The sequence below is a fragment of the Macaca nemestrina genome, chromosome 8, assembly GCF_043159975.1.
Source record: "Macaca nemestrina isolate mMacNem1 chromosome 8, mMacNem.hap1, whole genome shotgun sequence".
Taxonomy (NCBI): domain Eukaryota; kingdom Metazoa; phylum Chordata; class Mammalia; order Primates; family Cercopithecidae; genus Macaca; species Macaca nemestrina.
The window spans coordinates 84,738,765-84,753,993 of record NC_092132.1 but is presented as its reverse complement, the minus strand read 5'-3'; the positions used below and the strand labels follow the sequence as shown (position 1 = coordinate 84,753,993).

General features: G+C 36.1%; 1 protein-coding gene across 1 annotated transcript in view; it reads left to right on the top strand.

Annotated features, from left to right (window-relative positions):
• LOC105482235 (RAB2A, member RAS oncogene family) overlaps positions 1-15,229 on the top strand; it is a 102,918-nt gene that overhangs the window by 64,748 nt on the left and 22,941 nt on the right. Inside the window, exons 4-6 of the mRNA XM_011742261.3 lie at positions 434-516; positions 947-1,039; positions 7,823-7,934. Of these exons, the coding sequence (XP_011740563.1) occupies positions 434-516; positions 947-1,039; positions 7,823-7,934 (288 nt within the window). The remainder of the gene's footprint in view (positions 1-433; positions 517-946; positions 1,040-7,822; positions 7,935-15,229) is intronic.

Genomic DNA, 15,229 nt, shown 5'->3' with positions numbered 1-15,229 from the left:
TAGTGTCAACAGCTGCCCCAGGGAGTGGGTTATTGAATTCAAATGTGAGGCTCTGGGTTATTTGCTTCCTTTCAAATTTGTCTTCAGAGCTTAGTTGCTAGGAGTCCATTCTGTCCTTTAATAATGATTCATGTATTGTGAAGCCATTCAGTAAATTGGGTTGTCAGGGATTGCCAAAAAGGGTTTAGAGGTCTTGCGGGGTGGAGAGGTTGCAGGAGCGACTGTGTGTGCACTACATGTGCGTCTGGTTGACTTGAGCAATCTTGAGCAATAGTGGTATTTTGTAACTTTTTCCTAAGACTGATGAAGTTAAGTTTTCTTCTCTCCCTTTATGCACTTCTTCCCTACCTGCCTGTATTCTGTATATGAATAATATAAAAATATAGAGGACATTGTATTAAAGGAAACTCTCCAACCTTTTCTTTCGTCACAGGCAGGGCAAGAATCCTTTCGTTCCATCACAAGGTCGTATTACAGAGGTGCAGCAGGAGCTTTACTAGTTTACGATATTACACGGTGAGAACTTGAAAACTTTGCAATTCAGTAGTCGATACAGAGAATTTTTCTAAATAAATGTGGTTAACAGTGATGAAAGAACAGCTTAGCCTTTCTGCCCTGGCTACTCACCTTTAAAACTGCGTCTTGAGTCCAATTTAAATTTACTACAGAAACCTGCACCTGAATTGTTTTTATTTGAATTAGCACCTTCAAATTGAAATTGGCAATATTATTTATTCATTGGAATTTTCTGAAGTGTGATTACATTAAATTTATAAACTGAAATGTAATCAGTGAACTCTAAACGCAGATATGGTGCTTGAAACTACTTCTCGTTACATAAGTGGATGTGGCTAAAAATGGTTCTCTTTTAATAATGTGTATATTGTTCGTTGTATACTGAGGGAAATGCTTTGAACACAGTAATTAAATTATTATTTATGTTTAGGAGAGATACATTCAACCACTTGACAACCTGGTTAGAAGATGCCCGCCAGCATTCCAATTCCAACATGGTCATTATGCTTATTGGAAATAAAAGGTAAAAAGGCTAATTTAGAGTTTACATTGCATTAGTGATGAAGACTGTACTGTTTATTTGACTACTTTCCTTAACATGTGTTCAACTGTGAGTTACCAGCCCCTTAAGTTATAAAATTTCAGAAATTCTAAGGTGTTTCTTTTGATTTTTAAAATGATGATAATAAACTTTCTTGGAAATTATTACTGTTATTATTTGAAATAGTTTTTGTGTAAAGAAGTACTTTAAAAAGTAATCTGAAGGAGTTTTATCAGATTCCTGATGTAAAGTTAAAACCTACTGATTATTTGAGCAGGTGGATTGAACATCTTTGTGCTGTCCATTTAAAATATGAGAAAACCTTCTTGCTTGACCAGTTTCCATAAACTTCCAAGAGTATGGGAAAGTTTTCACTAATTTTTGTAGAAACTTACAGTGGTAAGAAAATATTAGTATTTTCAAAATGCTAGGCACCATTCTTTTTGTTTTATTTTGTTTTGTTTCTTTTGTTTGAGACAGGATCTCTATTACCCAGGCTGGAGTGCAGTGGTGTGATCATGGCTTACTGCAGCTCGGCCTCCTGGGCTCAAGGGAATCCTCCTGCCTCAGCCTCCCAAGTAGCTGAGACTATAGGCATGCATGACCACCCCCAGTTAGTCTTTTTATTTCTTATAAAGTAAGGGTCTCACTTTGTGCCCAAGCTGGTCTCAGGCTCCTAACCTCAAGTGATTCTCCCACCTGGGCCTCCAAAAGTAGTGGGGTTACAGGTATAAGCCACCATACCCAGCCCATTCCTTCTTTAGGGTTATATTAATATTAGATAGGCAAAATCATGACTTATGTGATAATGAGGACATCTAGAAACTTTTATCTCATTAATTAACAAGATAAGGAAACTGGTAAGATATTTCAACCAGTTCAGAAGGGAACTCAAAGTACCACACATTTATAATCAAATAAGGAATACTGAAATGCATTTACAAGATGGATGCAAAACTGAACAATATTAACAGGGTATTAATTTTATTCCACAGGACACAGTCTGCGTTTCCATGGACAGGAATTATTTGCATTTATTCCCACAAGTTAACTTCTCTCTCTGCAATCTTTGAAAATGTGTGAGATGCAATTAAAATAGTACTATTAAGAAAATATTTAAATGAACAGCCTAGGCCAGGTACAGTGGCTCACACCTGTGATCCCAACAGTTTGGGAGGCCCAGGTGGAGGATTGCTTGATCCCAGGAGTTCAAGATCAGCCTGGGCAACACAGGGGGAGACTCAATCTCTACAAAAAATTATAAAATTTAGCCAGACATGATGGTGCATTCCTGTGGTTCCAGATACTCGGGAGGCTGAGGTGGGATAATCACTTGAGCCCAGTTGAGGCTGCAGTGAACTCTGTTCATGCCACTGTACTCCTCCAGCCTGGGCAACTGAGCAAGACTTTGTCTCAAAAAAAAAAACAAAGAAAATAGCATAATTTTTTTGCCTTAAGAAACTGGAATAAGAGCAAATCAAACTCAAGGAAAGCCTCCTGCCCGTGAAAAAAAAGAGAAAGAGAAAACCAATGAAACCAAAAGCTAGTTCTTCAGAAGATAAAATAAAATAGATACTGATCAGGGAAAAAGACAAACATTAGCAATATCAGGAAAGAAAGGTTGACATCACTATAAATAAAAAGATAAAGAGAATATTGTAAACAGACTAAATAAATAAAGAGATATAACCATGTTCATGGATTGTAAGACTAAATATAAGATGTCTTCTCAAATTTATGTAAAAATTCATTGAAGGCCAAGTACAGTGGTTCACATCTGTAATCCCAGCACTTTGAGAGGCCAAGGCAGGAGGATCACATGAGGCAAGGAGTTCAAGATAAACCTGGGAATGTAGCAAGATCTTGTCTGTACAAAAAATAAAATAATAATTTAAAAAAAAAACTAGCTAGGCTTGCTGGTACACGCCTTTAGCTCTACTTAGAAAACAGAGGTGAGAGGATTGCTTGAATCCAGGAGCTCAAGGTTGCAGTGAGCTATGATTGCGCCAACTGCACTCCAGCTTGGGCAAAAAAGCGAGACTGTCTCCAAGGGGAAAAAAAAAGTTTCATTGTAACCCTAATCAAACTATCAAATGTTGGCAGACTTTTTTTCGGAGTGTAGATATTGACAAGCTTACTTTAAAGTTCTATGAAAATGCAAAGTCCACCGAATAGCCAAATCAGCTTTGACAAAGAGGCACAATATTGAAGAGAATTTACTATTCTACAAATTTTAAGATTTATTATACTATAATCAATTTAATATTGTTTGGCATAAGCAGACATAGATCAGCAGAGCTGAATAAGAAATTCCAGAAGTAGATTCATGATATATTAATGATATATATGATATATTAATTTTTTGACAGAGATGCTAACTTAGTTGAAGAAGGGGTAATCTTTTCATCAAATGGTGCTGAATCAGTTAATAGTCGTGTGTAAAAATATGAACCTCAACCCTTACATTATACCATATACAAAAATTAACTGGAAGTGGATCATAGACCTAAGTGTAAGAGCTAAAACTACTTAAAATAAAGAAAACAAATTTTAGTGACCCTATTTTGGCAAACATTTCTTAAATGGGACAGAAAAAAGCATGAACTTTAAACAGAAAAAAATCAATAAATTGCTGTTTAACTGAATTTAAAACTTTGTTCTTCAAAAGACAGTTACACTATTATACAACATCGTGACATGGTTAATGGTGATATAGTGCATTCTGGAAAAATGCTGAAAGAGTGGATGTTAAGTGTTCTCACCACAAAAAATAACTGTGAAATAATGCAAATTAGCTAGATTTAGCCATTCTGCAGTGTATATATACTTCAAAACAATATGTTCTGCATGATAAATATATGCAATTTTATCTATCAATTTAAATAAATAAATTTGAAGAAAAACAGTTACAAAAATGAAGAGGCAAGCTACAGACTGAGAGGAAATATTTGTGAAACATATAACTGACAAAGGATTTATGTCTAGAATATATGAAGAATGCTTATAATTCATTAATAAGAAGACATCCAGTTTTTAAAAATGAACAAAAGATTTGAGCCAGCAGTTCACTACAGAAGATATACTACTGATGGGAACATAAAATGATACAATCACTTTGGAAAACAATTTGGTAGTTTCTTTAGAAATTAGCAGGCCGAGGCGGGAGGATCACTTGAGCCTAGTAGTTTGACACCAGCCTGGGCAATGTAGGGAGACTTCGTCTATACAAAAATAATAAATTTTTAAAATAAGTAGCAGAACATGGTGGTGCATACTTAAAGTCCCAGCTACTACTCCAGAGGCTGAGGGGGTAGGATCACTTAAGCCTGAGAGGTCGAGGCTGCAGAGAACCGTGATCACGCCACTGTATTCCAGGCTAGGCCACAAAGCAAGACCCTGTCTCAAAAAAAGAAATTAAACACACATCTGTATTTCCTAGCCATTTTACTCCCAGATGTTTACACAACATAAATATGTCTTCATATGTCCACAGAATTATGTACAAATACTCATACCAGCTTTATTTGTAATAGCCCCAAACTGGAAACAACTCAAATATCAATTAACAGATGAATGGAAAAATAGTGATATAGCCTTACCACAGACTACGGCTCAGCTATAAAGAGGAATGAACTATTGATACATGCAGCAAAATGGATGATTCTCAAAATAATTACAGAGTAAAAAACTCAGACCAAAAATACCATGTGATTACGTTTATATAAAAATCCTAGTAAATGCGGACTAATCTGTAGTGGCAGAGAGCGGATCATCAGCTGCCTAGGATGCAGTGGCAAGAAGGGATGGATTACAGTGGAGTCTGAGGAAACGTTTGGGAAACGGATGGCTTCACAGGCATACATATCTTAAAACTAAACAAATTTTGCTTTTAAGTACAACTTCTTTTATGTCTATTACACCTCAAAAAAGCTGTAAAACTATAATGTAAAACATCATTACACTGTATAGATTTTAGAGTGTTCTTTTAATAGAAAGTGAGATTTGCTGTTAAGAGAAAATATTTACTTAAGTGATATTTACATTATAAAAAGGTAAACATTGCTTGTTTGTGTAGAGAAGAAACCATTATATTCTCTGAAGGCCTTTCTTGGGTATTCTTTTCCACATTTAAATCATCTCACTAAATCTTTTTAAGGTTATGAAGCTATTGGAGGGAAGCTTTAGTCTTTCTGTGATGGAAATAGTTACTCTGCCATTCAAGGTATGAAATAATAAGAGGAAAATACTTGGAGAATAAAGATAATTTTTAATCCTTTTATTTTACCGATTTTTTCCTTGTGTCTGAAACATGATGAGCATGAGTGACAGGTGGCTTAAATTTGGTTGCCGACCACTAGGAGCTGATAGTTCAAATGTGAGAAGAAATAAACAAAGCATAGTATGTAAACAAGAGATGTTTCTGATGATCGTAGGTGGGTGACCTTTAAAATCAGGAGTATAATGAACAAGAAGGAACAGAAATAAATGAGATGATTATTTTTAGATGAATTGAATTGTGGGTAGACATCAAAGCAGGGAATAAGCAATTTTTGAATTAGAGGCATTAAGCAGTAGGGAGCCAGTGAAGGGCAGTGACCTAGTCAGAGCGACATATGACACAGATTTTTCTTACTATGGCATTGTATTAATAAATTGGTTATATAAGAAATAGGAAGCAGACGTTTAAAATATGAAAGTTTTTTAATAGTATAAGGATTACAATGCAAACCCTAAACAAAAAGGGGGCATAAATTAAAAAGAAAGATACTTAAGTAACCTAAGCAACTTAAGTGGGATTCAGAGGGAGTGAACTAAGACAACAATATGATGTAATGCCTGGAAAACTGAGGTATTTTTAAAACTTTGCACTAACTTATAGTCAAGTACTATGGCTTTTGAGTTTTTGACTTGACCTATGGTAAGAAATATATTTTACATCATGACCTAGTAAATAAATTGTGTATATACCTACACATAAAACGAAATATTCATAAATTATACCTTTATACATAAGTTCCATGAAACAGTACATGCAGTGGCATGATCTCTGCTCACTGCAGCCTCCGCCTCCCAGGTTCAAGCAATTCTCCCGCCTCATCCTCCTGAGTAGCTGGGATTACAGGCACCCGCCCTCATACCCAGCTAATTTTTGTATTTTGTAGAGAAGGGATTTCACCATGTTGGCCAGGCTGGTTTTGAACTCCTAACCTGAGGTGACCCTCCCGCCTCAGCCTCCCAAAGTGCAGGGATTACAGGTGTGAGCCACTGCACCTGGCCTATTGTTTCTTTTTTTAAAAAAATTCTGATTATTTCCTACTGAGTGATTTTTACGATTCATTGAGTCATGACACAGTTTGAAAAATCCTACCCAGGCTTAGCACAGTGGCTCAGTCCTGTAATCCTAGCAATTGGGAAGGCCAAAGTGGGAGGATCACTTAAGTCCAGGAGTTCAAGACCAGTCTGAGCCACATAGAGAGACTTTGTCTCTGAAAAAATTTTTAAAAACTGCCCTGGAAAAGCCTTGGCACATGTATACACAAAAAATATATATATAAAATGCTTATTGTAACATTGTTTGTAATAATGAAAAATTTTAAATAACTTTGTCTCATAGAGAATTTAAGTTGTATTGCATTCATTCAGTAGACTATAATACACCAGTTAAAAAATAAACTAGATCTACATGTGTTATATGCATAAATTTGAAAAACATAACGTTGACCAAAGTTAACAAGTTGTAAAACAGTAGCTACATCTGAATTTTTAAAGACATGAAAAAGAAATACCATTTATGGTTATAAACATGAGTATAAATGCAAAAACATGCATGAGAATGAAAACACCAAATTCAGGTAATGGTTACCTTTAGGGTAAGAGGGAGGAGAGTGGGATCAGAGACACACAGGTGATGATTCTGCTGATTTTATTTCTTAAGGGGAAAGAAACCTGAATCTAGCAAATAATATGTCAAGACTAGCTGGAAGTATGTGGATATTATCATACATCTTTTTTCATGTATAAACATGTAATAGTAAATACTATGTAAAAAGAAATAAATAGTAAAGTTTTTTAACTTTTAAAATAAAACATGCTTTAAAAGCGACTGCTACTTCCCCCCCGCCACCTCACTAATACAATTCTAGTATGATAAAAATGAATACCCTGCTTTCATCGGAAATTTCTAGCTTATACTTTCTCTCTCTCTCCCTTTCTCCTTTTCTCTCTCTAGTCCTTCATCCCTCCTTCTCCCTCTCTGTCTATATCAATTTTGCTTTAAGAAGAAACTGGGAATTAAACAAACTGGGATCAATGATGTATCTTTAGTACTTTGGATTTTACTAATTTCCTATAGTTTCTGAGAGTTATGTTTTAATCACATTCATAGAAACTCAGTCAGTCTGGCCAATGGAGGAGGATAGTATAGTCCTGCTCTTTCAAATTATGTCGAGCAAAATGGCTTTCTTCTCTGGGAACGCACTGTACTCAAAGATACAAGGTATTAGACTAGAGGCTCCCTTAAGTTACAGCTAGTTCTAACATTCTAGAACTCTAACACAGACTCTTTCTTCTGTTGGATTGTTCTTAAGAAACTAGACAGTGTTCTAAATACTAACCCTCATAATACCCTAAATAATACAGTTAGTATGTTAAAAATTAATTAAAAGAATGGTCATCACAACTTTGAATTCCATGGTACACTTTCCACAGATGCTTCTATTTGTACCATGTTGATTAATAATGTGACCCTTTCTTTCCCATATTTAGTGATTTAGAATCTAGAAGAGAAGTAAAAAAAGAAGAAGGTGAAGCTTTTGCACGAGAACATGGACTTATCTTCATGGAAACGTCCGCTAAGACTGCTTCCAATGTAGAAGAGGTAAATAAGAGGCCCTTTAAAATGTTCATCTTTATAATTAATAGAAATGTTTTACATATCTTCATTTTATTATTTATTTTAAGTTTTTAGTCGGATGGCCTTTGAACATCATAAAGTAGGAAAATTTCTTCCCTTTGAAATGCCTTGCAACATTTACCTTCTGTCAGACTCTTAAATCATATTGAGCCTTCTCTTAAAGCCTGAATGCTTTCTTACATCTTTGTACATATTTTCCCTCCCTCCATTTTTCTAAACAATTTCCTATAGTTTCTGAGAGTTATATTTTAATCACATTCATATAAAGTCAGTCTGGCCAATGGAGGAGGATAGTGTAGTTCTGTTCTTTCAAATTATGTTGAGCAAAATGGCTTTCTTCTCTGGGAACCCACTGTACTCACAGATATAAGGTATTGGAGTTCTTTGGGTTGCATGGTAGAGAAATCTTTTTTGTGTTGCATGGGAGGGAAATAAAGAACACGCTAATGAAATTTGGAAATGTTTCAAGACACCAGAACATTTGTAGCTGTTTATATCCACTTCTGCTTATTTTTTTAATTTTATTTATTTTTTTAACTGTCAATATATTATCACATCACCACTTCTGCTTAAAGTATTATAGTATTGCTGTGTAATATTTTACAAAGCATAAGAATTCTGTTTCATCTATTGATGAAATTTGTATTATTTCAATTATTTCCATTGATCAACCTGAACTGTTGGAACTTTTCTGAACACAGTGTATTCTTTTATGCTGTATGTGTTTGGAGGCAGTGTGTTTATACATATTATAAATAGATGATTACATAGTTGATCCTTTCTAAGGTAAATGTATTACGCTTATTTTATAAAAAGAGGTAATGAAGCTAAGAAAAGTCGTAGTTTATCCAAAGTAATGCTTAGTTCCCGATTTCTGGATAAGAACAGCTTATAAGAGCAACTAGAGAAAGTAGTTCTGAAAAATGATTTAAGAATCACTGTTGTAAGGATAACAGAGGTCAGGGTCTTGGGAAACAGCTAGCATGTGCCTTCAACATAGTAAGCAGTCAGTAAATATTTATTAAGTCAGGAAACAACAGGTGCTAGAGAGGATGTGGAGAAATAGGAACACTTTTACACTGTTGGTGGGATTGTAAACTAGTTCAACCATTATGGAAAACAGTATGGCGATTCCTCAAGGATCTAGAACTAGATGTACCATATGACCCAGCCATCCCATTACTGGGTATATACCCAAAGGATTATAAATCATGCTGCTATAAAGACACATGCACACGTATGTTTATTGCGGCACTATTCACAATAGCAAAGACTTGGAATCAACCCAAACGTCCATCAGTGACAGACTGGATTAAGAAAATGTGGCCCATATACACCATGGAATACTATGCAGTCATAAAAAAGGATGAGTTTGTGTCCTTTGTAGGGACATGGATGCAGCTGGAAACCATCATTCTTAGCAAACCATCGCAAGAACAGAAAACCAAACACCGCATGTTCTCACTCATAGGTGGGAACTGAACAATGAGATCACTTAGACTCGGGAAGGGGGACATCACACACCGGGGCCTATCATGGGGAGGGGGGAGGGATTGCACTGGGAATTATACCTGATGTAAATGACGAGTTGATGGGTGCTGACGAGTTGAGGGGGGCAGCACACCAACATGGCACAAGTATACATATGTAACAAACCTGCACGTTATGCACATGTACCCTAGAACTTAAAGTATAATAATAATAATAATAAAGAAAGAAAGAAAGAAAAAAAAAAAAAAAGAATGATACTTGGAGCTCTTCTGATTAACCCTTGAACATAGAAGTTGACCACAGTAATTCTACAGCATTGACATTTTCACTGAAGAATTCTTTCTTAGGTAAAATATTATACAGACATGCGTTGCTTGACAACAGGGATACATTCTGAGAAATATGTCACCAGGTGATTTCATTGTCATGTGAGCATCATAGAGTGTACTTACATAAGCCTAGATGGTATAGCCTACTACACACCAGCTATAGAACTTGGTGCCAGAGGAATGACATAGTGATGATTTCCCTTAGTTTTCTTTTTGCCACATACCCAAGACTGGGTGCTAGAGAAACAGGCAACCTAGAAAGGTCGACAGGCGCAGAAAAAAAGTTTTCTAGCCAGAGAACCAGGAAATAGGCAGGTCAGAACAGTGTTCACAAGTCAGAACACTCTTAGAAAGTAACCATTCTGTAGCCAAACATCAGAGAAGAAATTGTGGCTCTGCTTCCACCATCCCCAGGCAATAATGAAGTAGCACCCTACCACCACCATTTCCCTTTTTGGAGTGGAGTCAGAGGAAGCCAACTAAAGCAGTGGTTTAAATAAGACCCAGAGTCTCATAAAATAGTATCTAAAATACCCATGTTTCAATAGAAAATCATTCATCATACCTAGAACCAGGAAGATCTTAAATTGAATGAAAAAAAAAAGGTAATAGGTGCCAACAGTGAAATGGCAGTGATGTTTGAATTATCTTACAAAGATTTCAATACAGCAATCATGAAAATGCCTCAACAAACAAGGAACATGCTTGAAACAAAAGAGTCTTAGCAAACAAACAATTTGAGCAAAAGGAATGCAAAATGTAAAAAAGGAACCAAATAGGAATTTTAAAACTGAAAAAATACAGTAATTGAGGAATTTTAAAACTCTTTCAAAGCTCTTTGTACACTGGAAAAAAAAACTTAGTGAATGGGCTCAACAGCAGAATGGAGATAAAGGAAAGAAATAGTGAACTGGATAATAGAACAATAGTAGTAACTACTTAGTCTAAACTGCAGAGAGAAAATTGAGGAAACAAATGAACACTGCCTCAGGGACCTATAGGACTATAACAAAAGCTGATGTTATACTTTTGTTATAACTATGTTATATTCATCATAAGTCCTAGAAGGAGAGGAAAAAGGAATGGCTGTGAAAAATAATCAAAGAAGTAATGGCTGAAAAATTCTTAAATGTGGCAAAAAGTATATAAACCTACAGATTGAAAACAGCCCCAAAGAGGTTAAACCCAAACAAATCCACGTGATGACAAACCTCTGTATGGTCAAATGTCTGAACGTGAAAGACAGAAAAAAAATCTTGAAAGCAGCAAAAAAATGGCACCCTACCTATAGGGGAAAACCAGTTCTAATGATAGCAGATTTATCATCAGAAACCATGGAGGACAGAGAAAATAGCACAGTGGTTTTTGTTTGTTTGTTTGTTTTTATTATACTTTTAAGTTCTAGGGTACATGTGCACAACGTGCAGGTTTGTTACATAGGAATACATGTGCCATGTTGGTTTGCTGCACCCATCAACTAGTCATTTATATTAGGTATTTCTCCTAATGCGATCCCTCCCCAGCACCCCCACCCCCAACAGGCCTGGGTGTGCTATGTTCCCCACCCTGTGTCCAAGTGTTCTCATTGTTCATTTCCCACCTATGAGTGAGAACATCCTTGTGATAGTTTGCTGACAATTAAAATTTCCAGCTTCATCCATATCTCTGCAAAGGACATGAACTCATCCTTTTTTATGGCTGCATAGTATTCCATGGTGTATATGTGCCACATTTTCTTATTCCAGTCTACCATTGATGGACATTTGGGTTGGTTCCAAGTCTTTGCTATTGTGAATAGTGCCGTAATAAACATACGTAGCACAGTGTTTTTCAAGAGCTGAAAGAAAAGAACTATCAGCCCAGAATCCTATACCAAGCAAAGAAAAAAAAATTCGAAATGAAGGTGCGATCAAGACATTCTTAGAGAAGGAAAAACCAAGACTTTGTTAGTAGCAGAGTATTTGCATAAAAGAATGGCTAAAGGAAGTTTTCTAATAGAAGTGAAATGATTGAAGAAAGAATCTTAGAAAACCATAAAAGAAGAAAAATAAGAAATAAAAATATGGATAAATATGATAGACTTTTTTCTTCAAGTCTTGCAAATTATGTTTGATGTTTGAAGTAAACAAACACTGTCTGATGTGATTATCAGTGTATTCCAGAAATAATATAAGCCATGGGAATAAAGGAATGCCAAGGGATTTGATTAGCCTACAGGAAGGCAGGAGAAAGAAAATAGAAAAAAAGTAAAATGGCAGATGTAAGCCCTCATATATCAATAACTAAATGTTGGTGGTCAAAATACACAAATCAAAAGGGATTGGCAGAGAAAATTTTAAAAACAATGGCTCAGCTATATGGTATCTGTAAGAAACTCACTTCAAATATTATAGTACAGTTAGGTTGAAAATGATAGGTAGCTACATTAATATCACATAAAGTAAACTTAAGAGCAAAAAAAAAAAAATTATCAGAGTGGGACATTATATAATGATAAAAGAATCAGTCCTCCAGAAATATGTAACAATGCTAAACGTGCGTGTACCAGATATGTGAAGCAAACACTGATAGACTGCGAAGAGAAATAGAGAAATTCACAATTATGGTTGGAGACTTCAGCATCCCTTAGGTGCCCACAGAATATGTACCAAGATATAGACCATGTCCTGGGCCATAAAATGAACCTCGATAGATTTTGAAGTATTGAAATCATACAGAATGTATTCTCCAAACAGAATGGAATTAAACTAGAAATGAGTTTAACAGAAAATAGGAAAATCTACAAATACTTGGAAACTAAACAGTATGCTTCTGTGTGTCCGTGAGCAAGTCTTGAATTACAAAAAATACATTGAACTGAATGAAAATGAAAATACAACATACCAATTTGTGGAAAACAGCTAAAACAGTGTTACAAGAGGGAAATTTATACCATTAAATGCACACAATAGAAAAGAAGAAGTCTTTCTTATACCTTATACAAAAACTAACTCAAGATGGATTAAAGACTTAAACATAAGACCTAAAACCATAAAAACTCTGGAAGAAAACCTAGACGATACCATTCAGGACATAGGTATGGGCAAAGACTTCATGATTAAAACACCAAAAGCAATGGCAACAAAAGCCAAAATTGACAAATGGGATCTAATTAAACTGAACTTCTGCACACCAAAAGAAACTATCATCAGAGTGAACAGGCAGCCTACAGAATGGGAGAAAAATTTTGCAATCTATCCATCTGACAAAGGGCTAATATCAAGAATCTACAAAGAACTTAAACAAATTTACAAGAAAAACACCCCATCAAAAAGTGAGCAAAGGATATGAACAGACACTTCTCAAAAGACATTTATGTGGCCAACAAACGTGAAAAAAGCTCATCATTACTGTCATTAGAGAAATGCAAATCAAAACCACAATGAGATCCCATCTCACGCCAGTTAGAATGGCAGTCATTAAAACGTGAGGAAACGGCCAGGTGTGGTGGCTCACGCCTGTAATCCCAGCACTTTGGGAGGCTGAGGTGGGTGGATCACGAGGTCAGGAGATTGAGACCATCCTGGCTAACAGGGTGAAACCCCATCTCTATAAAAATACAAAAAATTAGTTGGGCACGGTGGCAGGCTCCTGTAGTCCCAGCTACTCGGGAGGCTGAGGCAGGAGAATGGCGTGAACCCGGGAGGCGGAGCTTGCAGTGAGCCGAGATTGCGCCACTGCACTCCAGCCTGGGTGACAAAGCAAGACTTCGTCTGAAAAAAAATGAAAAAAAGTGAGGAAACAACAGATGCTGGAGAGGATGTGGAGAAATAGGAACACTTTTACATTGTTGGCGGGAGGGTGATTTAGTTCAACCATTGTAGAAGACAGTGTGGCAATTCCTCAAGGATCTAGAACCAGAAATACATTTGACCCAGCAATCCCATTACTGGGCATATACCCAAAGGATTATAAATCATTCTATAGAATTACATGCACACATATGTTTATTGCAGCACTGTTCACAATAGCAAAGACTTGGAACCAACCCAAATGCCCATCAATGGTAGACTGAATAAAGAAAATGTGGCACATATACACCATGGAATACTATGCAGCCATAAAAAAGGATCCATTCATGTCCTTTGCAGGGATGTGGATGAAGCTGGAAACCATCACTCTCAGCAAACTGACACAGAAATAGAAAACCAGACACCGCATGTTCTCACTCATAAGTGGGAGTTGAATAATGAGAACACATGGACACAGGATGGGTAACATCACACACCGGGGGCTAGGGGAGGGATAGCATTAGGAGAAATACATAATGTGAATGACAGATTGATGGGTGCAGCAAACCACCATGGCACGTATATACCTTTGTAACAAATCTGCACATTCTACACATGTATCCCAGAACTTAAAGTGTAATAAAAAAGAAAAGAAGTCTGAAAATAATTTTAACTCCTACTTCAAGAACCCAAAGCAAAATAAACCCCAAAAAAGAAAAACCCAAAATAAATTGAAGGGAGGAAATGTTAAAGATAAGAGCAGGGATCAATTAAGTTGAAAACAAAAATCAGTGAAACTTAGAGCTGGATTTTTTAAAAACTTCAATAAAATTGACAGACCTCTAGCAAAACTGACAGAAAAGGTGCAAGTTACCGATGTCAGTAACAAAACAGAAGCTATTACTACAGATTCTCCAGATATAAAAGAGGTAATTAGGGAATGCTGTGAATAGCTCTACCCACATAAATATGACAACTTAGATGAAATAGACCAGTTTATCCAAAAACATAAATTGCCACACCCATCCAGTATGAAAAAGTTAATTTGAGCCTGGCCAACATGGTGAAACCCTGTCTCTACTGAAAATACAAAAATTAGCTGGGCATGGTAGCAGGAGCCTGTAATCCCAGCTACTCGGGAGGCTGAGGCAGGAGAATTGCTTGAACCCAGGAGGCAGAGGTTGCAGTGAGCCAAGATGCACCGTTGCACTCCAGCCTGGGCGACAAGAGCAAAACTACATCTCAAAAAAAAGAAAAAAATTGCATAGCCCTATAAACTTTAATGGAAATTGAATTCATAGTTTTAAAACTCCCATAAAAGAAATCTCTAGGTCCAAATGGTTTCACTGGAGAATTCTACCAGACATTTAAAAAAGGGATGAACACCAATTCTAGACCATCTTTTCCAGAAAATAGATGTAACACTTCCCTATTTACTTTATGAAACTGATACTACTCCGACACTAAAACCAAAGACAATACAAAAAAAGGAAAAGTACAAACCAATAGCGTTTATAAATATATAAGCAAAAATCCTCAACAAGATACCAGAAAATAGAATTTCAACAATATGTGAAATTGTGTGTATGTATGTGTATAAAGTGTATACGTCATGGCCAAATGGGGTTTATTCCAGGGATGCAAGGCTTGCTCTGTATTCAGAAACAAA